At 41.2% G+C, this 26,272-nt stretch overlaps 1 protein-coding gene across 1 annotated transcript; it reads right to left on the bottom strand.

Moving 5' to 3' along the window:
- Nucleotides 1-982: 982 nt before the first annotated feature.
- LOC109937798 (APAF1 interacting protein) lies at nt 983-24,908 on the bottom strand. Its single transcript, XM_048607180.1, has 7 exons — nt 24,828-24,908; nt 23,055-23,155; nt 11,460-11,508; nt 9,982-10,099; nt 6,429-6,564; nt 5,295-5,462; nt 983-5,207 (listed from the first exon to the last, which is right to left on the bottom strand). The coding sequence occupies exons 1-7, from the start codon at nt 24,873-24,875 to the stop codon at nt 5,108-5,110; spliced, it is 720 nt and encodes a 239-aa protein (XP_048463137.1). The 5' UTR covers nt 24,876-24,908; the 3' UTR covers nt 983-5,107.
- Between the last annotated feature and the right edge of the window lie 1,364 nt (nt 24,909-26,272).

The following is a 26,272-nucleotide window of genomic DNA, read 5'->3' as shown; positions in this document are numbered from 1 at the left end:
TATGTTGGAGGCTGGGGAGATGAAATAACAAAACTTATGGGCAACCACATGCTGCATGATGGGATGGTATCACAGCCATGGGTCTATGTAAATCGTCCATCATAATATCAGCATGAACTGAGCACAGCCGATTTCCTTTTCTCTATTTTGCTGTAAGACGACAGTAATCCTTGATCATATCAATGTTACCAACATATTTTTCATCTAGATTTTAAATTGATCTGCGGTTGTCAGAAGAGAGCTATCTGGCTCCAAGGTATCTGGTTGATGGAGTGATGGGTTGGATTTAGACATCTCCTCATTGATGCTTCTGTAGTCAGTTACTGCACCATATGCTTCAGTTCCTGCTCTTTGGCTTCTCTGTTCAATGGAGGCAGGAAATTTATACTGCAATATAATTTTTCTAACATTTTGATCGAATATTATGACCCACTCAAGTGGAATAATAGAAACCCTTCCACTATTTGAACAGAAAGTGGCAGAATTCTGCCTTGTGTTCTGGTCAACATTTGAACCTCAGCCACCATGAATGACACTCTGTATCTGCTTATCTTTGTTTGGGAGACCTTGCTGTGAACAAATTGGTTGCCATTTTTCTTATGTTTGAAAAATTACCACAATTCTCAAGTATTTCATTGGCTGTAAAATGCTTTCAGCAATCCTCATGTTGTGAACGAAGTTATAGAAATAAAAGTTCTTTGTTTACACTTTTCTAAAGACGTAAACATATGCACGTGTTACAGAATCTACATTTTCCTGTTCCAGAATTTAGGTGGGCTTGTTACAAACACCGACTTAGCAGTGCTGCAAAATTCTAAGAATCATGTATACAATACAAATGGGTTGAGGCAGCAATATCTGGAAGAACCTTGGAAAAGTCTCATGGGGTTGAATGGCCTTCTCATAGTTCTAGAACTCTTGGTAGGAAAAACAGCATGGGTAATATCAGTTACACTACAATCATCTTATAACATCTTTTCAATCCTTTACAAAATTTTCAAAAATTTATTTCAAATTATATTCAAGATATTAAGTACGGGCTAACAACGTGATTTCACCCATCATGCATCGTAACAATTTAGATTTTGTATGTGTGAAACCATATTTGAATTTACAGTTACATCATAGTTTAGTATTAAACCAGTGATTTATTTTTCATTGCTGGCCTATACCCTATTGCTGGCAAATCTAACATTTCTTATTCAAATCTTGAAAAGGTGGCGAGCTTCCTTCTTGAACCACTGCAGTTTATGGGATGTAGGTACAGCCACAGAACTGTAAGGGAGGGAGTGCCAGGACTTTAATCCAGGGACAGTGAAGGAACAACGAAACAGTCCCAAGTAGGATGATTGGTGGGTTATAGGGGCACTTGCCAGCAGTGTGGTTCCATGCATCTGCTGCTCTAGTCATTTTAGGTGGCAAATGTTATGGTTTTCGGAGGTGCTGTCAAAGGCGACTTAGCAAATTGCTGCAGTGACACTTGTAGAAAATACACTCCATTGCCACCATGAGTTGCCGTGGTCAGGGTGCTAATTAATGGGTTGCTTCATCCTGGATGATGTTAGGTTTTTTTGAGATTGTTGAAGATGCAGCTCATCCAGATAAATGAAGAGCATTCCATCACAGCCCTAACTTGTAGATGGTGGACAGGATCTGGAGACTCATTTGGAGAATCAAAGGTTTTTGTAACAACAGTATATATATTCTTCTGGTCCAGTACAGTTTATGCTCAATGGCAATTCTGGCATTCGGATACTGGGGGATTCAGTACTGGAAATACTATTGAATGTTGAGGGAAAATAATTAGATTCTCTTTTGTTAGAGGTGATTATTTCCTGGTACCTGCGTGATGAGTACGTTACCAATTATGAGCCTAAGTTGAATGTTGTCCAGGTCTTGCTACATGCTTGCACAGACTGTTTCAATGCCTGAGCAGTTGTGAACGGTGCTAAATATTGCAATAATCGGAGAACATCTTCACTTCTGACCTTATGGGGGAAGGATGGTTATTGATGAAGCAGCTGAAGTTGGTTGGGTCAAGGACACCACTCTGAAAGTGAAGTCCTGGGACTGAGATGATTGTCCTCCAACCACCACAACCATGTTTCACTGGGTGAGTGTATGACTCCAACCAGCAAAGATTTCTCCCTCTCATTCCCATCAATGTCAATTTAACCAAAACACCATGATGCCTCACTCAGTCAATGTTGCTTTGATGTCAAGGACTTAGCTTTCTGTCCATGTTTGCACCAAGGTTGTAATGAGGTCTGGAGCTAAGTGCCCTGGTAGAATTCAAAGTGAACACCGATGAGCAGGTTATTGTTAATAATACTGTTCACAACTCTCTCCATCTTTAGACTGATGGGAGAGTAGTTAGCCAGATTGGATTTATCCTGCTTTTTCTGCATGGACATACCCGTGCAAATATTACACACTATCTACATTAGGATAATAGGTTTGGAACTGTTCGGCTAGATCTGCAAATAACTTGGGACAGCCCCCATACACAGATTGACATTTGTGATACTGGGATCTTAGGCAAAGGTATTGAAGACTGCAATGCTTCAGCTTTGTCTTTTGCACTGACATCCTGGGCTTGCTCATCACTGAGGATTGGGATATTTGTGGAGCCTCTGACTCTCTGGATAGGCATTTTAATTGTCCACTGACTGGCAACTTGATGTGGCAGGATTGCATAGCGTACATATACAGCAGTCGTTGATCAATTATCTCTGCCAATAGCAGGGAGTTTTTGCTGTTCTGCATACAGGCACATGTGTAGCTTCACTAAGTTGGCACCTCAGTTTAGGTAGGCCTGGTGCCACTCCTGGTATGATCACCCACACTCCTTACTGAACCACGCTTATTGATATGGTTGAATGAATCTGCTTTTGCTGCAGTGTATCCAGTTGTACCCAGTTTTGAGCTATACATGCTCAAAATCTAACGCATTTAGCACCATTTAAGTGCTCATTTACTGTAAAGCACAGGAACAGAAATGGATTATTTAGCTTGTCAAGCCCGCACCACCATTCAATACAATCATGGGTGATCAAACACTGGAATGTCTTTTACTCAAGCCATTCCATACTCCTGGATGTCACTGGTAATCAGAAATCTATGGATCTCTACCTAAACATACTCAAAGACTGAGCTTCCCCAGACGTCTGTGGTAGAGAATTCCAAAGGCTCACAACCCTCTGAGTAAAACAGATTTTGCTCAGCTCAGACTTAAGTGGCACTCCCCTTTTTTTAATTGGTGCTCCCTGGTTCTAGATTCGCCAACCAGGGGAAACATCTTACTTGCATCTACTGAGTCTAGCCTTCTTAAGTTTCAACAGGATCACCTCCTAACACTTCAAAATGCTAGAGTAGACAGTTTCATTTTCCCAATTTTTCTTCATAGTCCAGTCCCACCATTCTTGAAACAAGTCTGGTGAAGGTGGGACCTCTGTCTCCACAAAGACCGTGCGTTGCACTGATAGTTGCATCTGTGACAGGTAAATTGATGAATGTGAGGTAAAGGGGCAGCATGTTGGCTCAGTGATTAGCACTGCTGCCTCACAGCACCAGGGGCCTGGGTTTTATTCCAGCATTTGGGTGACTGTGTGGAGTTTCCACATTCTCCCCGTGTCTGTGTGGGTTTATTCCGGGTGCTCCGGTTTCCTCCCACAGTCCAAAGACGTGGATTGGTTAGGTGGATTGGCCACGTTAAATTGCCCATAGTGTCCAGGGATGTGGAGGCTAGTTGGGTTAGGCATAGGAAATTAAGGGTTTAGAGGGTTAGGGTGGAAGGGGTGGGTCTATGTGGGATGCTCTTCAGAGATTTGGTATGGACTCGATGGGCTGAATGGCCTGCTTCTACACTGTCAGGATTCTACGACTCTAAGTAGGTTTTTCCATCTTGTTGGTTGTTTGACCACCTGTTGCAAGTCCAGTTTGGTACAGATGTCTTTTAGGACTTGACCAGCTCAGTCACTCTTGTCGATACACAGATAGGTGATAATCAGGAGAAGTTTTTCTTTCCTTGCCCATGTTTGATCTGACTCCATGAGATGTCATGGGCTCTGAAGCTAATGTTGAGGTCTCCCAAATCAAATCTGTCGTGGCTATAAACCTGCTATCCCTGCTGGGTCTGTTTGGCCACTGGAATGCCAGGGATGGTGATGGAAGAGTCTCTGACAGTTTCTATAAGGGATAATTCTGTGAGTATGACTGCCAACCTATTGCTTGGTTAGGCTGTGGGACAGCTCTCTCAATTTTGGCGCAGGCCTCAAGTTAATGGCGAGGACTACTAACGCTTGACTGGGAATGGTGTGCATTTATAATTTTCACAGTCTAGGTTGATATTGAGCTGATTTTATTCTTCAACTTTTCTGCAGTGATTCCATATAATTTAGTGGCTTTTTATGCCATTTCAGAGGACAGTTATGAGGTGACCATATTGCTGTCCATCTGTAGACAGATGTAGGCCAGGCGAGATAAGGATGGTAAAGAAACAGACAGGATTTCATGACAGTCTGATAGTTTCATGTCACCGCCACTGAGATATGAATTGATTGAAGGTAAATTCCACCAACTGCTATGACATCTGATTCTTGTTTTCTTCCAGAAAATTAGCCTGAGAATTAGACTGGTTTACTATGCAATAGCATTACAACTAAGCTATGTTCCAGGTTAAAATTACCTGGAGAAAAGTACTTATAAGACTAAAGAAGTGACTGACTACTTTCTCTCATGATTGACCTGCATCATATTTAAATATACAGGGCTTGGGGTTAATGTGCCTAATAGCAGTTTTGTGGCCACTTACACCAGAGCACAGTCTTTGAACTTGATTTAACAACAAAATACTCAATTTTGTTGAGTCCTAATGTTAGCGATTAAGAGACCATGGAGTAGGTTGCATAAAACTATCTGCACATGGATATCTGACATCAATGTGACTATTCACTTGTGCTGTAGTTAAGCTCCGTTCATATTGTCAGCCGGGTTGTAAAGTTCATGTAGTAGTCAGTGATCAAAGATAGTTCCATCATGAGCACAGGCCTTCGGATTTACAGTGGAGCTCTGCAATGGACCAAAGGTATTGCCTGATGGAGTCACCTTAGATAATGCCCCTTTCTTCCACTGGCTGGCGAGATGGGTCAAGGCCACACTGTTTCATTTGTATAGCTATGTCAAACAGATAATCATAGCACTCACACCTATGGAGGGAGACACAGAAATGAATTGGGTTAGCGTGCATTGCTCAGAGATACTGAAATAGATTAACCAGCACAGACTGCACCCACATTGTTTTAGCATTTTGCCACGTCTCCCCCCATACATAGATGCCATGGCGCCGAACCAGTACAGCACAGGAATCTGGGTACTCCTCCATGGCACGTGCCATCCGGTCCTTCAGATCCTTTTCCTCTGGTGTATTCTCTATGATAGGGACCACCAGCAGGTCATCATACCTGACAAACACAAACAAATTCAGTGAGGTTTTATGAAACAAGGAAATCATTTCCCTTGTGTTTGAATTTGTGCAATAGTTTCACGTTGCCAAATAACCTCAACGAGACGCATGAAATGTAAAGAATGGTAGAGTTTTGGAACTGTCTTCCACAAACAGCAGTTGATCCTAGATAAGTTGGTAATTTTAAATTTGAGATGAACACATTTTTGTTAAGCAAAGATATTAAGGGATATGGCAGGCGTATGGATCATAGATCACCATGATCTCATTGAATGGCGGAACAGGCTTGAGGGGCGGAATAACCTACTCCTCTTCCTATGTTCCTGTAAAGAACTGGACTTCCAATTGCTTTCTTGACATGCACCGATACTGATTACCCTATGTTTTTTAACTTAAGAATTCATTTGGTTCTGCGGGTGTGAATAGGTTAAAACAACCACTGCTCTTGCATCAGCTGTTAAGCCTTCTTTCATTCCCAAGAGGATTCGATGCCACTTTGTCTCACCTCTTCTGACTCTTCACTATATAATAGTTATTAGCACAGGCTACTTCATTGTGTGATAGCATGGGGCAATAACTAACATGTCCTCAAAAGGCAGCTCCATTCAATTTCTGAAATGAATTTTGCTAAGCCTTCCTTGCATTATGTCTTCCAGTTCACATTTAAAAAGTGAACACTGTAACTAAAACTCAATTTTAACCTCTGCAATACAAACTATTTGCCAATGCTTTACCAATAGTAGTCACTATATTGGCCAGGGAAGGGAGAAAGCTCTGCTTACTCCATCACTTCACACATGATTTGAATATGGGAGGGCTTGGATGCAAAGCAATATTCCTACCCACAAGTTATTGCTGCTAGGTTAAAATCAAATGAGAACAATACTGTTCAGGTCACTAGCAGGATTAAGCCAAACAAGACCAGATTTATGTTCAGTATAACAATTCCTGAGGAGTGTAGTACCTGTAGCAGCCTCCAGACGTACATTTCCTGATTCCTTTAATCATTTCTTGATGAGTAATTTGAAATTCCTTTCCCGGGAAGAGAAGCGTTACCATGACAGCAGCTTTAGAGTGCGTGTGTATTACTGCTCCAGATCCTGTAAAATTACAATCAGCACTTCATATGGACTCCCAAATATATGGAACTGAACTAGCAGCACCATATCTTGCTCAGACAATACAGAGAGCTGGTGTAGACAAGGGAGCATTCATTCCCTGTAGTGATAATGTCCAACAATGTTTCAAAACTGAAATTCTCATTCTTGTGGTTAAACCCTTCATGACCTCATCCCTCTCTACCTCTAGAATATTCCAGCTCTGCAACCCAACAGAAACTCTGTGTTCTTCAAATTCAGAACTCTTGCACAGACCCCCATTTTCATTGTCCACTCTGTGGAGACTTTGTCTTCAGTATCTAGGCCCTATGATCTGGAGCTTACTCCCTAAACCTGGGCTTGAAGAGATGTACTTGAGTTGAATAGAAATTAACTAAAATAATATGACAATACTGGTTAAAATCAAAGTTTGTGGAATTGATGGCTAAATAACTTAGTCAGGAGATTGGTTAGAAGGGAGGAAACTGTAGGGTTAATGGGTTAAGTTGGAAGGAAGAAACCAGTGGTTTCACAAGAATTTCTGCTGGAGTTTCAACTATACAGTAAATGTATTCATGCAGGGAATCTCAAATGCGGGGCACAACTCCCAGTGGATCAGTACTGGAATTCTGAGGTTGCAATTTCCAAGGCAGCAATGAATGGAGCTCTGACTGACAGCTAGCAGTTGTGTGGTCCATTTAAATCTTCTGTTTTTTTTAAACAGATGGCATGGCCTGACTGTCCAATCCTTGAAACAGCTAGTGGCAAGGTAGGTGTTTCTCCAGTTAAACTCTCCGCATTAAACAGCTCCTCTGCTGTCAGAGGTCTCTCTGTAACCCCAGTCTGTTACTGTAACAGTTCCTGAAACCCAATCCTGGGTGGCGTTCACAGGTCACAGCAAGATTCAAGCACCTCGATGAGGTCACAATGGCAAAAACTTTGGGAAGCACTGTATTAGTGACTTCCTTACCACAATAGAAAGCCATGTACCTAAGATTACCTAATACAAAGTAGTTTAAACAGGAACAGAAACTTAAAAAGGAGCATTAATTGAGTGAACAGGCAAAACTGTGGCACATATATTTTAACAGACTAAGTGTGAGGTCATCCAAAATTAACTAAATAGGATAGTTTTTTAAAAATAAGTATTGCTTAAATGGTGAAAAGCTTGGAAGAGTAGAAGTCCAAAGAGAGTTAAGGTCCATGTACGCAGTTAATTAAAAGGCAGTCATGTAATAAAATAAAGGGGTAAAAAGTAAATGGGGGAAAGTTTTGCTACAACTGTAAAAAGCCTTAGATGAAACACATCTGGAATGTGTACAAAATTCTGGGCACTAAGAAAGGATATAATAGCCTTGTAAGGAGTGCAGCTCAGATTCACCAGGTTATTACCAGAGCTTTGGGGTCAGAATGTGAGGAGACAATGTATTTTACACCCTGGAAGGTTGAAGGTTTTAGGATTTTGAAAGGAATTGATAAAATAGGCAGAGAGAAACTCTTCCTGAATTTTATTATCCATTTGCAGAATGAGCTAGGCCAGCATTTACTACCCATCCCTAATTACATGGTCGTGACTGGACAATCTTTAGTTTAGTTTCAGCATCTGCTATTTTGGGATTCAACACATAGTCCCTGGAATATTTCCTGGGACTTCTGGATTACTATTTCAGTGACAAGACAAATAGGCCATCACCTCCCCAAGAATGATATTGTTGAGGTAGAGGGGCAGAGTCATACAAGAGCTTACATTCAAGGACCTGGTCTGGGCTACATGTGACTTCCAGACCCACACAAATGTAGCTCACTCTAAACTGCCCTCTGGGCAATAAATACTGGCAGAGCCAGTGATTTCTTTATCCCGTGCATGAATTTAAAAAAAAGAACGGATTTAAATTGAATAAGCCGATGGTGGCTACGAATCAGTGTAGATCAGTGAGATCCATGGCTAATGGGCAATCAGGTGTCAGAATGGAGTTTTGGGCTATTTGTAGTTTGTGAGTACCAAGTCTGAGAAGTTAGTAAAGACAGTTTTGGGCAGTCAAGTCTGTTTTGATAAAAGCAGCATTAAAGGCGGCTGAAGATGTGGGCTAGGAGGAGAAAAAGAGGAAGAAGCTCAAATGTTTTTGATCTTAGTGACAAATTTCCATAGGTAGTTAGAGGTCAGCGTGAAAGAATATGCGGTAGGTCATCAGATAAACGGAACCTGGGTTTGTGAAGGTTTGATGGGCAGATACATTCATTTTCACAGTCTTTGATCAGCAAAAGTTGAACCTGATCAGATTTTCTTCTTGGACAGAGCTGGATTTCTCTGCAGAACTCTTTAAACCTTGAAGAGGAGTCTGTACTTTCTATGATAGTAATGTGTGAAACATACTACTCACTCTTATGGGACTTCAATATTATCAAACACAGCAGGACTCAAAATAAACAACTGCACCTCCCAGTCGCGAACCATTTCAACTCCCCCTCCCATTCCTCAGACGACATGTCCATCCTGGGCCTCCTGCAGTGCCACAACGATGCCACCCGAAGATTGCAGGAACAGCAACTCATATTCCGCTTGGGAACCCTGCAGCCCAATGGTATCAATGTGGATTTCACAAGTTTCAAAATCTCCCCTCCCCCTACCGCATCCCAAAACCAGTCCAGCTCGTCCCTGCCTCCCTAACCTGTTCTTCCTCCCACCTATCCCCTCCTCCCACCTCAAGCCGCACCTCCATCTCCTACCGACCAACCTCATCCCGCCCCCTTGACCTGTCCGTCCTCCCTGGACTGACCTATCCCCTTCCTAACTCCCTACCTACACTCACCTTTACTGGCTCCATCCCCGCCTCTTCGACCTGTTTGTTTCCTCTCCACCTATCCTCTCCTCTATCCCTCTTCTATCCGCCTCCCACTCTCTCCCTATTTATTTCAAAACCCCTTCCCCTCCCCCTTTTCTGATGAAGGGTCTAGGCCCGAAACGTCAGCCTCTCTGCTCCTATGATGCTGCTTGGCCTGTTGTGTTCATCCAGCCCTGCACCTTGCTGTCTCGGATTCTCCAGCATCTGCAGTTCCTACTATCCCAGGACTCAAAATATTTTCATTCTGCATTAGATTACTTTTAACTCTACCAAACGGTCAGAGATAGAGAAACTGCATTTTGGGCAACTGCAGAACAATGGGGCATTCCATCTCTGAGGAACTGTAGTGGACTATCATGCATACATACCCATTCAGAATGTGTCCATTCTCATTGAGATGCAGTGGGTGCTATCTCACCAGCTTTATATATTGACAACAAGAAACAGTGTGCGCTCACTCGTGGAAATATGCACATCAGATGAGAGAAACCATGTTCTGTCCCCAATGTGTCCATTCCAGTTCAGAAACAGTATGTAGATCAAGTATTCTGGAAGGCATTGTTCACAAACCCCTTACCTCGCATGGTGTAAGCATTCATAAAAAGAGGGGTGCACTGACTTTTCTTCAGCTTCTTTGAGAGTGGAGGGCCAGAGATGTAACGTTCTTTTATGTCACAGACAAACAAATCATCAGGCTGCAAGACAGGAGAATTTGAGATCACAAGATTGGACAGAGGAAAGTGACAATTGATTCTGATCTAGTACTAACCTTCAGCTTGTCTGGAGAGTTGCTGAATGAGTGACAGAAGCTGAACTCTTGCAAATTGTACACATTCTGTGCATTACTCTTAGTGATTCTTCCCATACAGTCCTAAATGTTTCAATGTAAAGTACAAGCAAGACACATGCAATAAGTTCATTCAACTACAGAGCATAGGAACTTCAAAACAACGAATGCCGCATATAATTAACCAGGAAGCCTCATTAAGTATAAGTCCTTCAGTCTGCTGTTGAATAGTACGTGAAAAAATAAAACCATTTTAAATCACATTTCAATATTTGATGATTTGAGATGTCAACACTTGTGTAGAGAAGGATCCTGTTAATGACACTAGTCAGCTATACTTTGGCACAGGTTTTGTGGTAGAAGTAACAGTGAGGTTATCATAATTCACCATTATTAAAGTACATCGGAAGGTAACTTCTGTCAACTGCACATATGTAGTAAAATGTGAAAACGAGAAAAGATGCAACATGATTCACCCTGCTCCTCCAGAAACCTTGCTATTGTTGTAGCAAACTTTAACAAGATTATAGTACAGGAGCCCAAGTAGTCTTGCCAATTAAAGGCTCTTCAATCTTTCATATGGTCTCTCTCTAACATAACATTGTGAATTGCAATACAGCTAGCTAACGGGAGAATTCCTCCGACAAGATATGAATTATTGCAGAGAAATGTCAATGGCTGGTGTTACCAGCTGCCTTTCACAAGGTGGCAATCTTGACTCTGACTCAGGAGGTCTACATTTGAATTCACTCTAGGCACCTGAGTACAAAATAGGACTGACACTTTAGTGAGATTGTAGCTCTGGGGGAAATGCTGACTTTCAGATAAGATGTTACAAAAGGCCCTTTCAGATAGGTATATCAGATCCAACAGCATTAGGGAAAGAAGGGCAGGACAGTTCACCCTGATTTTCTGGCCAACATTTATCCCAACAACCAATATTATTAAGGCATGAAATACAAACAGAAAATGCTGAAAGTACTCAGTTATTAAGACAGCATCTCTGGAGACAGAAATAATGTTTACGTTTCAGGTCAATGACGTTGCATTATATTTCCTTTCACAAAATCATGATCTGAATTATCACCTTGTTGTTTATGCAATCTGTTGCGTGAAATTGGATGTTGTGTTTCCTAGATTACAACTGTAACACAGCAAAGAATTTCACTGAATGTAAAGCAGACTTAGAGATCCTGGAATCATAAAAGGTATGGGATAAATACAAATCCTTTTTGCTTTCTCTTCACCATAATAAATTAGTCACACACCTGGATCCTCTCCTTCTGAACACCTGATGGAGCAATATAGATTTCACCCCTGAAATAGAAAACATTAAATTGGTTTTAGACTTCAACAAAACAGGTGCTTAGATCGAATTGATAAAACACTGTTTAATAGAGACAGAATTAAAATCTTCATTGCCTTACTTCTAAGAAATCAAATTATAATTTTATCTGGTTTTACAGAATGCTTAGCTATTATTTCATGGGATAATTCTCACCAAAATGTAGCAGTCCTTGGGCTACCTCTAAAAACTAAGGAACAGTAGATCTCTTAGGACTCAATATCGTACCCCAACCATCTTGAACTGTTGCATCAATGACCTTCCCTCCATCATAAGGCCAAATGCTCGCTGCCAATTGGACAATATTCAGCACTATTCACGACTCATCAGATACTGATGCACTCCATGTCCAAATGCAGAACAACTTGGATAAATCCGAGTTTGAACTGACTAGTGGCAATTTGTGCCACATAACTGCCAGGAAATCACCATCTCCAAACAAACAGAATCTAACCAACGCCCTTTGAAATTCAGTGGCATTACCATTGCTGAATCTCCCACTATCAATATCCTGGATGATACCAATAGCTAGAAATTCAACTGGATCAGTTATATAAATACAGTGGTAACAAGAGCAGGTCAGTAGCTAGGAATCCTGCAACAAGTAGCTTACCTCCTGACTCCCAACACCTGCCCACCATCTACAAGGCACAAGTCAGGAGTGTGATGTAATTCTCCCCACTTGCCTGGATGGGTGCAACTCCAACAACATTCAAGAAGCTTGACAACATTCAGAACGAAGCAGCCCGCTTGACTGGCACCAAACCCACAAACATTTATTCCCTCCACCACCGACACTGTGTAGCAGCAGTGTGTACGATTTACAAGATGCAGTGCAGAAATTCACCAAGGCTCCTCAGAACCACGGTATTCCCACCCTTAACTGCATTGTGGGTCCATCCACAACAAACAGATTGCAGTGGTTCAAGAAGAAATCTCACCACTACCTTCTCACGGGCAACCATGGATGGACAATAAATGTTCACTCAGCCAGCAATGCCCAATCCCATGAATTAATAAAAAAAAAACACATTTCAATTTGGGTAGTTCAGTATTTAAATTAGGCTTAAATCTACCAGAATCACTGTTGAGTCTTAACAGTTCACTTTGAATGGATCATCAAAATGGTCAGTGTCTACTGAAAAGAAACAGGTTTGATGGAGAATTCTTCTCTCAATCTATGGTCCTCACAACGCAATCATAGTCATTCGTAAAATGTCAACTTTCCATAACCTTTCACCTGGACGCTTTGCTTCTGACTTGAAGCACAGAACTGAAACTGCGTAACAGAAAATTTGAAGGTGCCAATCTTAACTATTAACGTCAGGTTTTAAGTCAGGTGGTGATATTATTGAGCAGATTGCATGAAAATCTCCCATCTGGTTCATTAGCCAGTACAATGTAGAACAGACAGACCCCTCTGTGCTACAGCCCATTCATCATAACACCACAGAGTTGTAATTGTATCAATCCTCCCCATCTGGAGAAGCACCATGAGAATGGGCATATCCACATTCCTTGACAATACAGTACAAAACGAACAGAGGATTTCACAAGCTTCAAAATCTCCCCTCCCCCTACCGCATCCCAAAACCAGTCCAGCTCGTCCCTGCCTCCCTAACCTGTTCTTCCTCCCACCTATCCCCTCCTTAACTCCCCACCTACACTCACCTTTACTGGCTCCATCCCCGCCTCTTCGACCTGTTTGTTTCCTTTCCACCTATCCTCTCCTCTATCCATCTTCTATCCGCCTCCCACTCTCTCCCTATTTATTTCAGAACCCCCTTCCCCTCCCCCTTTTCTGATGAACGGTCTAGGCCCGAAACGTCAGCCTTTCTGCTCCTATGATGCTGCTTGGCCTGCTGTGTTCATCCAGCCCTGCATCTTGTTGTCTCAGAGTACAGTAAACTTTTATAAATCAGATATTAGGACTTGGCTAGGATATTGAGCCCACTTCTGTGCACCACACTTTAAGAAGGTGGTCAAGGACTTGAATGGCGCAGAAGTAATCTATTAGCTATTAAGGATGAAAGACAACAGTCATTTAGAGAGAACTGGCAAGTTATGATTGTGGTCATAGAGTAAGCAAGATTAAGAGGAGATTTGATAGTGGAGTTCAAAATTATGAGTATTTTAATAGGATAAATAAAGAGAACCTGAACAGATTTGACAATTAGCAAAACAGTAAAGTGAGAACAGAAGAATTATTCTTACATATGCAAATTATTATAATTTGGTGTGAAATCAGGCCTGTCTCTATGTGGGGTACTTGAAACATTCCTTGTTCCAATTCTCCTTGGGCTCCCACCCACAACTCTTTCTCCGGTACATGGATGAATCATTGGTGTTGCTTCCCTCTCTTGTTCAGAACTGGAAAAATTTATCAATTTTGCTTCCAATTTCGACTCTGCCCTCACCTTCATTTGATCCATCTCTGACTCCTCCTTTCTCTTTCTTGACACTTCTATTTCCATTTGTGGGGATAGGCTAGCTACCAATATCCATTATAAACCCACTGACTCTACAGTTACAAAAACAAAGTTGCTGGAAAAGCTCAGCAGGTCTGGCAACACCTGTGAAGGAGAAAACAGAGTTAACGTTTCAGGTCCAGTGACCCTTCCTCAGAACTGATGGTGGCTGGGAAAATGTCAGTTTATATGCAGAAAATAGGGAGGTGGGTGGGGTAGGGAGTAAACGATAGGATGGAGCCCAAAGAGAGAGAAAGACAGTTGGACAGACAAAGGAGTTGCTAACGATCAGGCTGGGAGGGTGAATAGTTGTTAATGGAGGGTGAATCATTGTTAGTGACTAACAACAAGGGGTGGGTAATGGCAGGCTACAGTTACCTTGACTCTACAGTGACTCTACAATTACCTTGACTACACATCCTCACACCCTGCTTCCTGTAAAAACTCCATTCCAGTCTCCCATTTTCATTGTCTTTGTCACATCTGTTCCGATGATGCCAACTTCTACAATGGGGCCTCCAAAATATCCATCCTCTTCTTCAATCAAGGATTCCCCAGCACTGTGGTTGACAGGGCCCTCAGCCATGTCTGGCTCATCTCTCACAATTCTACCCTCACCTCTTCCCTTCCCTCTGACAACAGCGATAGGGTCTCATCTGGTCCTCATCTATCATCCCTCCACTCTCTACACCCAAAGGGTCATTAACTGCTATTTTTGCCACCTCCAGTGGGATGCCACCACCAGACAAATATTCCCCTCCCCTCCTTTGTCAGCCTTGTGCAGGGACCATTCCCTCTAGGACACCCTGGTCCACTCCTCCTTTCTCCCTCCTCAGTATCCAAGTCCCCAGACACACCTTCCAGGTGAAGCAGTGCTTCACCTGCAGTTCACTCAATCTAGACTACTGTATTCACTGCTCACAATGTGGTCTCCTCTATGTCGGGGAAATGAAATGCAGGGTGTCTGCAAAAATGACCCCAAGTTTCCAGCTGCCTCCTACTTCAACAGATTACTGTGTTTGCTGGTCAATATTTCTGTGGCAGGCCTAATGCAATGTTCCAGTGAGCCTTAGCGCAAGCTCGAAGAACACTTCACTTTTTGTTTTGGGATCTTGTAGCCTCTAGAACGCAACATGGAGTTCTTGACCCTGTAGCCTCTAGAACGCAACATGGAATTCAATAACTTTACAGCCTTTAAATTCCATCCATGTTTTTTTTTACCCACCCACATACCCTGGCCCTGCCACAAGTTACTTTCAGCACAACATACCAATATTTCCTACTCTCTGCTTTCATCACTTTTTTCAGCTTCCCTTTTGTCTTGGCTCACCAATAATCCCCTGATCTGTTTACCCCTTTCATATCTATCTCCTCTGGCTCTGTTTCCATCTAACTGCTCACCTTTCCCCCACATTTCACCAACCTCGTCTTCAGCTATCAGTTCTGATGAACAGTCACTGGACCCAAAACGTTAACTTGCCTTTCTCCCCACTGATACTGCCAGGCCTGCTGAGTTTTGCCAGCAATTTCTGTTTTTGCCTGTAACACAACCCGTTGATTTCATAAAGGCCTGGTATTCATCGTTGAAACAGCTATGAAACTGGCAACTTGAGATTCTTTTATTCTTTATAATATATCCCACAACTGTGTCTGACTGTCTATCAGTGTGAGAGTGGGGTCTTGTGATCAAAGAAGATTGGACTTTGATTGTAAATATTGATTAGCATTGCTTTGTTGTTCATCTGTGTTCTCCTAAAGTTACATTGTATATGTATTAATTAATTATTAACAATAAGTTGTTAATTTTTGTTCAAGTTATAAACTTGCTATCCAAGATCTGTTATTTGTAAAGTCTGGTTAGGAACATATGAGCAATTTTGAGTCAGAGAATCTTTTAATTGCACAGTGTTGCTAATCCAGCAATACTGAGGCTGATTTTGGTTGGCTTGCTATCCCTGTGCCATAACAGCTGCCTTTTGGTATCACCACTCGTTGTATTGCTTGTATTTATTAGGTTTTCATCATGCTGTAACAGTATATCACTGTTATACTCGGCATTGAAATCAGTGAAAAGTGTGTGAAGTTACAGTAGTTACTACTTAACAAAGGAACACAGCAGAAAAGGATAGTGCTGGTGCATTCAGTTGTTTGTAGTGTTAGTGAAATGTGTCAGAAATTTTCTGGGTAACTGTCAGTCTAATAAACAGCACGCTACTTCTTTAGCACTGCCAGCAAAATCTATGCCTTATTGTTTACAACTAGACCTACTGATGAGTTCCTTTTCGAATCTTGCATCCACTCGAAATCTTTTTAATAACATGAAGATTTTTAAAAAATTTGATATTTTTGATTGTGGACTGAAATGTTAAAAGGATTGTTTTAAAAATCAAGGATTGCACATTGCTGCATTTTTTGCCCAATCCTTAATCAAACCATACCGTTTACTTGTCTCATGAACAGCATATGCAACAAACCATTAACAGCTACATGGGCACAGTCAATCTGCCCTGAACTTGGGGTATGCCAGCTACTGAAGCAAAATCCATAGCTTTCTGGGTTTGGGAGGCTGTATCCGTGGTGAACCTGATGGCGTCAGCAACTCTTGTGCAGAGGTTATTGAACGGTGTGACCAATTGTGGAATGCCAGAGGTCAGCAGTAAAGCCCTGAAGTAATCCCAAGGTGAAGTAGTTGAGGGCCATGGTCATTTTCAGTGCTACTGGCAAGGCCTGTCGATGGTGGTTCCAGGAGACAATTCATCAGGAATGAGGACACAGATTGCAGACACTATCTCCCTGGACAGTCAAAGCTTCCTCCTCCACTGGCATCCGATATTTCCAGACAGGTGAGCCTAGTGTGGCACACAAGGTGTTGAGGGTATTTTTTGGTTTCTCCTTGCCAACCTTGGCTCTGCTTGGGGAACCTTGCTTGTGCCAAACAACACTGACATGTCTCAATGGCCTGGTGGAAGGGAGTCGTTATCATTTCCAGTAGACTCCTTTCTTTGAGTTGAACTCCAGGAAGCCGATGGAATTGACTGATAGCCGCTGATGAGTGAGTTTTAAGTAGCCTGAGTTGTTAATGATCAGGTTCCTGCCTGTTCTCACTTCCAAGCAGCCTTTACCGCTCACTTTATAGTTGGGGTATACTTAATACTGTATACTTACCACAGAACTTTTCTGCCCTTGAGAATAGCCTCCCATTCCATTCTTGACTACGTTGTGCAGCCGTTAGGTAGAGTGCCTATTGACGCTTGCCCGATGTCGTCAAAATCCCAGTTATAGCTTCAGCAATTGCAGCTGATCCCTCACAGTGTGTGCAGGCTCTTGGCCTACTCCATTTCCAGCCTCGATAAATTGGCCCCATTGAAAATGGCAGGAGGGCTGTGATTCCCAGAACCACCTCCCACCTGTCATTTATTTTTTTCCTGCATGACCCACTTCAGTCTTATGTCAGATTTCAAAATTTGGCCCCAGGTCTAAACCAAGAATGCGAGATAGAATACTATCTCTGATGCGAGATAGAATATTTAATTCCATGACAAAATATGCAAAGGAAGTAACTTTACACGTTCCATGTACTTGAATGTTCAGTCACTTGGCAGGATACCACTATAGGGAAATGTGAAGAAACAGTGCAACCCATAGTTAGTTAGAATTTAATTGTGCAGCTTGCTATCTAGTTGACTCCTTCACAATGGTAAGCACTGATTGAATCACTGTTATTCATATTGCAAAGTCTAAGTCAATGAATATTCTGAATTAGAGGCTGGAGACTGAATGAGATGTTGGATTTACAGTGTCAAGCATGATAAGACAGTTTCCATGTAAATGTTAAGGAAGTCCTGTTCTTCCAAATGTTCAGTTACAACTTGCCAGCCACATGATAATGTGGACAACTGCACAGCCATGTCCTGTTTACAAAAGAAAATTACAAATATATTCAAGTCAAATGCCATCAGCCATCTACTTGATAATCAACAAAGTGATGAAAGAGGACATTTACAGCATTATCAAGCAGCACACATAGTGGTAGCCTGCTCATCGACACTCAGTGTGGGTTCTGCCAGGGCCACTCAGCTCCTTAAACCATGGTCTAAACGTGGATAGAAGAGCTGAATCCCACAGGGAAGGATGAGAGTGAGTGTTCTTGACATCAAAGCAGCATTTCACCTGATATAAGATCAAGGAAACCAAGCAAAATTGAAGACATCGGGTAAAAACCGAAAGAACTGCGGATGCTGTAAATCAGGAACAAAAACAAAGTTGCTGGAAAAGCTCAGCAGATCTGGCAGCATCTGTGAAGAAAAAATCAGAGTTAACGTTTCGGGTCCGGTGACCGGTCCTCAGAACTGGGCAAGGTCTGAGGGTCACTGGACCCAAAACATTAACTCTGATTTTTTCTTCACAGATGCTGCCAGATCTGCTGAGCTTTTGCAGCAACTTTGTTTTTGTTGTTGAAGACATTGGGTATCAGGGTATAGTGACTGTAAAGTCTCCACTGCTCGAAGTCAAACCATGCATGAAGGAAGACAGTTGTGGCTTTATAGGTTGGACATCTCTGCCTCCCCCCCAAGTACCTCTGAGTAGTGCCCTAGGGGCAACCATCTCCAGCTGCATGCTTCCAAGGTAAAGTCAGAAATGCAGATGTTAGCTGCTGATTGCACGCTGTGCAGATTCCATCGCAGCTCCTCAGATAATGATCAGTCAATACACATGTGCACCCATTTCTGTGATTCATCTACCACGTCACCCAGATCCACTTGAATAATATACTGCTTTGCTATTCTTCTTCCAAAGTTGATAAGTTTATAATTTTCAACATTCTAATCCATCTGCCATATTTTCTCCATATTTCCACCTCTCTTAAACTATCTAAATGCCTCTGTAGACTCTAAGTCCTCTTGAAAACTTACTTTTGTACCCATTTTTGTGTCATCGGTAAATTTAGTTGCGATACACTTGGTCCCTTCATCAAAGTCATTGATACAGACTGTAAATATCAAGGTCCCAGCATTGATCCCTGTAGCAATAGTTTACCAACCCAAAATAACCCATTATTTGCACCCTGTTAGCTAACCAATTCTCTAAGCATGTTTATATGTGCCCTCGAAACCATGAGCTCCTGGTTTGTGTAGTAAACTTTGATAATGGCACCTTGTCAAGTACTTTTTAGAAATCCAACTGCATCACATTGGTAGGTTACCCATTATCTGTCTTGCTTGTTACTCTATCGAAGAACTCTAATAAATCAAACACAATGTTTCTTTCACAAAAGCCACACTGACTCTCTGTGATTGTATCATAATTTTCATAATTTTTTTAACAGATTCTAGCATTTTCCCTATAACAAAGGTCAGTCTAGCTTACCCATAGTTTCCTGCTTGCTGCCTCCCTCCCTTTTTTGATTAGAGGTGTTACGTTTACAATTTTCCAATCTGTCAGGCTGGTTCCAGAAACAAATCATCTTCTCTTGATGGTCATTGTCATTACTGTTACTGAATCCCCTATAACATACATCCCAGGGTTACCATTAACCAAAAACGTAAATATGCCAGCCACAGAAATACTGCGGCTACAAGACAGACTGGGAAATTGGCAACATATAATTTACCTCCTGAGTCCCTGATGCCTGTCCACCAGTCATGAGGAGCAAGTCAAGAGTGTGATGGAACACTCTCCATTTGCTTAGACGGGCATAGCTCTAACAACATCGAGGAAGCTCGAACAAGTACAAAGCACCCATGTTTTTGGTACCTTGTTAATCACCTTAAACATCTGTTCCCTCCACCAGAGACACAGATGTGGATGTGCACATCCACAACATGCACTGCAGGAAGTTGCCATGCCTCCTTTGATAGTCCCTTCCAAACCTGCGATCTCTACCAACTGGCAAGGCCTGGGCAGCAGATACGTGCGAGTACCATCACTTGCAAGTTCCCCACCAAGCTACTCACCGTCCTGACTTGATACTATATCCTTCAGTGTCACTATGTCACTATCCTTTCTCCTCCTAACTGTACTGTTGGTGTACCTACATCACAAGGACTGCAGTCGTTCAAAAAAACAATTCATCGTCACTTTATTGAGGAAAATTAGGAAAGGGCAAGAAATACATTCTTTGGCAAGGAGCCCCACATGCTATGAATGAACATTTAAAACATCATACAACAAAAAATTACCAACTTTTCTTACAAGACTAACTTTGATGGTTTCCTACAAATACATTTTGACAGTTAGTTTATTTAATGTCATAGAATCATGGAATCCCTACAGTGCGGACACAGGGCCTTCAGCCCAACAAGTCCACACCAACCTTCAGAGCATCAAATCCAGACCCAACCCCGATAACCCACCTAATCTACACATCCCTGAACACTTTGGGCAATTTAGCATGGCTAATCCACCTAGCCTGCACATCTTTGGGCTGTGGGAGGAAACCCAAGCAGACATGGGGAGAATGTGCAAACTCCACACAGACGGTCGCCCAACAGTGGGATCGAGCCTGGATTCCAGGTGCTGTGAGGCAGCAGTGCTAACCACTGAGCCACCGTGCTGCTTACCCCTATAATGCGTTAAGATATAACGGTAAAGATGAGGTCACCATAATCCCAGAAGACCATAAGAGAATGAGATGACTGGTGGTGTTTTAATCTGAGGATCACCACACCTCAGGTGAGGGGAGAGGTTGAGAAGTTAGGCAACCTCAGCCAGGATGGGAGTTGAACCTGTGCTGTTGGCTTCAATCTACAGGACAAGTCAGCCACCCAGCTAAGTGAAATGTGAAGATATATCCACTGTGTTTTACTTTTGATTCTGTGTTTATCATTCACTTTTAAACCTATTTGATCAGATGAGGCAAAAAATTAACAAACACTAGATGGTGCTCAAAGACTGTAACTTCAGTACAGCTGAATGCAATGATCCAAATCAGTCCAAATGGATGTCACAACATTGTATTACAAAAAATACCTGGGAAACTGACAATCACATTAATCCTTTCTGTCAGTGAATCCTTTCAGTTCGTCCTTAAATCATAAGTGGCACAGAGTACAAACAAGCCGTATTGGCCTTTTGAGCATGCAGGCTAGGATCTTTATCAGTTATGCCATGATTGTGAATCATGTTGTTGAGACTGGCACTACACATAAATTAGAATAACTAAAAATTTTGCTCAAGGTCCTCCAAGACAGCACTGTAAATCAAATGGATTTAATATAATTGCCTGAATATTTCATTCTTAACTTTATAGCTAGATAATGCTGCTCTGTTATTGTCTATGCAAATCATTCATTAAGATTCTAAAATTCTGGTGCAACAAAAACATTTAAAGATGATTCAACCGACACCATTTTGAACCCTTCCAAAAGTTAAATATTTAGTGCAGAAAGTCTTATGCGATTCTTTTAACGTGATGAGAATCCTGTAGTTAATAAGATAAGGTTGAAGCAAGAAATTGGAAATAAATACAGAAAAGCGGGCCCAAATACATTCACATTCAGAACACAGATGAGAGATGAGTTCTTAATGGAGGTGGGACACAATTCCCAGAGGAGTTACGTGATTCAGTCAATCACTTAATGCAATAGGATCATGCTGTATTTAAGTCTTTTGAAAGAGATATTTGAAATTAAAGTCACTGCTTGAAGTTTTCTTTCCCCAGGGAAAGGCAGAAAATGTATTCAGTAAAAAAATGTTTAACAGGTAAGGTAGAGATTTACTCGCTAGAATCACACAGGGATTTGGTTTTAACTGGGCTTGATGAATTGAATAACCTTTTTATCATTTTAAACTTTATTGCTTCTTAGCTGCTGGAATAGTGCTCGCTGTTGAGCTAAGGGAAGAGAAGACGAAAATAAGTCAAGAATTTAAACGCAGTTCTGAGGAAGGATCACTTGACCCGAAACATTAACTCCGACTTCTCTTCACAGATGCTGCCAGACCTGCTGAGTTTCTCCAGCAATTTGTTTTCATTTCTGATTTACAGCATCCGTAGTTCTTTCGGTTTTTGCTTAAACACAAAGAGTGTTTTAGGGACAAAAACTTAAATTGCAGGAGAAACTCAGTAGGACTGGCAGCATCTACAGGGAGAAAGCAGAGCTGACATTTCAGGTCCAGTGATCCTTCTTCAGAACTCTACAATTTCTCAAGCAATTTCTGTTTTTGTTTCGGATTTCCAGCATCCACAGTTCTTGGGGTTCTTTTTGTTGTGTGTTTGCAGGTGTTATTTCCTTTTCTGCAAAATTATCAGCATAAATGAGATGAAGACTTGAAAAATATATCAAACTCATGATATTGACTCCTGAGGGTTACCAGTCAGGATGTTTTCTTACACTCCATAGTAAGAGCTTCTACAAGCAGATCTACTTGCAGATGATTCAAAATTCATAACCTTATATATTGAGCAAATTTATTAGCATTGCTCAGGGGCTTTGATCTTTTATTAATGTATTTTGTCATTGAAAGTCACACATATTGCCTCTTGTCTTCTCTGATCCATAGAAAAATATGATATTGCTAGATCATATTGTCCAGGCTAAAGAAGAATGAAGAATCTATCACAAATCTATGCATAAATAAAGAATATGTCAGATAATTCAAATCAGCCCAAAAGAATTTAATGTCATTTTTGCAGAATTTGTTTCTTATGTTCTGAAGATAGTCACTAGAGTTGAAATGTTACTCTGTTTTCTCCCCACAGGTGCTGACGTACCTGCTGAGTTTCTCCAGCATATTCTGTTTTTGTTTCAGATCTCCAGCATCCACAGTTCTTTGTTTTATTTTACTGGAGCTTACAGAAACCTAGTTTGCATTCATAATATTTGAACTGAAATTCAGATGGAAAATGTATAATACAGAGATGTTACAATTTGAAGGAAGATCAAAATGTTTCTGCCATACCAATAAAATACAAGAACTGTATTCCTACATCACACAGATTCTGTTGTGAGGAGATATATTTTACACAAACATCTTTTCAATGACACGTACAGCACGATTTACACAGTGACTTCCAGAATTTCTCCACACAATTGTTCCTCCCCTAAACTCACCCATATTTGAGGCTGATGCCTCCACCAGTCCCGGTTACCCAGCCTAAATGATAGAATTGCTTGCAGAGTTCTGGAATCAGGTTGCGTGGGTGCTCTTTTCCCTAAAGAAAGAAGTGAAGTTCTATTAGCTTCTAGAATTATCAATTGAAAAACCATTTGGTGCACTAGAATTTGTAGAGGTAGCCCAGCTGCAAATATATGTTTGTGGCTATGGGTGCTTAAATATACTCAGCTTTAAGTAATGTACTCAAGGTTTAATCCCATCTCATGTGGTCTGGAACAAACAACAACTCTTTCTTGATTTCATAATATCTTCCTCTTCTCTGGAGTACAGATCTATTCAAACATCTTTATTAAGGGACCTCACAGGTCTGCCCAAAACCCAAAGTAAGACCGGAGAAAAAACCTCTTCTGTCCCTTATCTATGAGTGTTTCCCTTAAACTTGAAAAAAGTCTCTCTTGACCTTTAAACTGGAGCTTATTTATCTTCTTCAGTCATAAAGCCTTGCCAATGTACATTTTAAAAATTTGAAAGTTAGGCCTCAAAAACTGTTATAAAGGAATCAACATACCTACAGAAATATTCACAAGTGAATTAACCCAAGGCACACAGAAAACCCACATGCTAACAGCTCAAAAAAACAATAACCCAAGCTTAATAAATGATATCAAATATATATGTAAATCACATAGCTGACATCACACTGTTGTGCTGTTAGCTGCCTGGGCCCCAAACTCTTGAAATCATCTCCTGTTTCTTTCTTCACTCCTGAGCTACGAAGTCATTCCTTAAAATGTACCTGTTTGATCATCTTTCTATTCTGATATTCCCTTCAGTGACTCACATTTTGTTCCGTGATGCTTCTGTTTTATTGCGTTACTGCATCATATAAATGCAAGATATTGTTATAATGGTATTTCTGTAAATCAGGCTTCACACTTAGAAAGAACCTGCACTTATTTAGTATCTTTTTAGGCCTTCAGAACATACCAAAGCACTTCACAGCAAATTAAATATTTTTGAAGTGCAGATGGTGTTACATAGGAAATAAGTTAAAACCAACCTGTGCACAAGTGTTGATTGTATAAATTAAGCTTCAGTGTCTACAAGTTGGAAGCAATCACTGGAAAATTAATTACTTCTTTACAGTCAGCACAGAGGAAGGAACAGGGGTGGTACTGTTTAAAGTTTGTGTTTTTTTTGCTAAGTAGAAGGAGAACGTAATTTATTAAGGATCCAACAAAAAAGGCAAAAAGACACATTTATTGCCTCTGGTGCTAGGTTTTTGAGTTAGGAGCTATACATTTATGCAACAATGCATGCCCAACTCTGAACCAGCAGCCATTGGCAAACTAGAAATCGTGAGGTGGTTTTGGATTTTGCTGAGAATTATCTTCAGATTGAGTAGCTTCCTTTCTATGTGATATGTAGCATGGAATTATTCTCCAATGCTTGCAACAACTTCACCCTTACTAAGGAAACTAAGTAACTGAAGCCTGCTCTGGAAAAGTTCTATCCCAACTTCAAGGATTCCAGAATATGACCAGAACCTGTCAGCAATGGATAAGTTCATGTATTTTGGAAGGTCTCTCTCCAGTAGTTAAATTGATAATAAGTCACAAGTAAGAGTTTCCAAAGCAAGTGTAGTCTTCTGCAGACTTCAAGCATCAATCTGGCAATGAAGAGCATAAGTCTGCTGATCAAACTGAAAGTTTATGGACCTAAACTCCTGTCCACTCTATGGTATACATTGCTAGATTTGAACAGTTTACCAGTGTCATGCCAAGAAGCTTAGCCATTTTCACTTGAGATGTGTTCATCTGAAAATCAGGTGACAAGACAAAATGAAAAACAGTGAGGCATTCACCCAAGTTGGTCAAGCATCCAAACTGTAGCGAAACAGTCAAAAACAATGTTCCCTCTAAGCTGCACAGCTGCAATAAAAAACAGGAAATGTTGGTCATAAACGTTGGATTGCTCATGTAAACAGAATGTCTGATATTCACTTGCCAAAGCAAATCACCAATACAGAGCTTGAGACTGAGGTTCGCTCTCAGTGGTCAAAGGAAGCACTGCCAGGGCACTACATTTAAGAGCTGGAATATTGACTGTGGGTCCTGAGAGGACTCACCCAGGATGATGATCACATGACCCAACCTACTAAAAAACAGTGCGGCCTGTTTCAAAAGCCAGCATCCATCAGTGGCAGAGACAAAACATAACAAGGGGAAATACCAAGCCAGTAACTCATACTAAACTCATTGACTGTAGCATCCCGTAGTATTTGCAGCAGAACCTCCTCGGCATAGCTCAGCCATAGAAGCCCCAAGTAGTGAATTTTCCTGGGTGATTTGGGTATTTGGGAATACTGTACTTAATACAAATACTAATGTGCATGCATTAAAAAGTGTCAATAACAGCATGAATAGTAACAGATGTCATGAGGGCAGACAAATGACAGAATCATACAACAGAACCCCTATAGGGCAGAAGGAGGCCATTTGGCTCATCACATCCTACTGACTGTCCGAACTGCAACCCCACCCAGACCCAGACCCCTACCATATCCCTATAATCTTGCATTTCCCGTGGCTAACCCACCTAGCCTACACATCCCTGAACACTAATCAGGGACTTTTTTTCCTATACGTCGTGTTTTGGAGACTGCTAAACTGCACCGCTGATGCTCCAGGCGTTTTCTCTCCGAATGACCTGTTTGTCTCTGACAAAAACCTGCATACTCACTGACCTCCTGAATGATTCTGTCTCTCTCTTTCTAAAAGGAAACTTGGTTCTGTCTCTTTCTTTGTGTCACAGGACACTTGCAAACAACCTATTTTCTTCATCTGTTTTACCCCTTGTTTTGTAAACCACTGCATAGTTCACCTCAAAGCTTTTATGCCCCCAAAGGCCTCAATTAAATGTAAACAAATTTAAAGCAACCTATCACCACTCACAAAACTCAAAAATTAAAGTAAAATTATGTCTTCCCTTTTGAGCACACTATATAGAAACACAAATCAAAGCCATATATGGTTCTGATCACTTTAGAAGCTAAGTGTCCAAATAATAATTAAAATTTGTTATGAACCTTCTTCATAACACAAATCATTGCAATTGATTTAACAATTTGAGGATTGTGGTTGGAAAAAAAGCATCTTGGTTCTTTTGTCGTAAAAATGTTAAACATTAAAAACGACACTGACCTGGTTTCAGC

Source organism: Rhincodon typus, chromosome 17 (assembly GCF_021869965.1).
Source record: "Rhincodon typus isolate 14 chromosome 17, sRhiTyp1.1, whole genome shotgun sequence".
Classification (NCBI taxonomy): Eukaryota; Metazoa; Chordata; class Chondrichthyes; order Orectolobiformes; family Rhincodontidae; genus Rhincodon; species Rhincodon typus.
Note: the sequence above shows the minus strand (reverse complement) of the source record. Positions and strands in the feature narration are given on the sequence as shown.

What these genes read in the sequence shown, in the direction of transcription:
- LOC109937798 (XM_048607180.1), bottom strand. Translation starts at nt 24,875, where the DNA reads ATGAACACATCTCAAGTGAAAATGGCTAAGCTTCTTGGCATGACACTG. An exon ending in GAATGCTTACACCATGCGAG is followed by an intron (nt 6,565 to 9,981) that starts GTAAGGGGTTTG and finishes GTAATTTTACAG; the next exon opens with GATCTGGAGCAGTAATACAC. An exon ending in TGGCAAAATGCTAAAACAAT is followed by an intron (nt 5,208 to 5,294) that starts GTGGGTGCAGTC and finishes CTCCCTCCATAG; the next exon opens with GTGTGAGTGCTATGATTATC.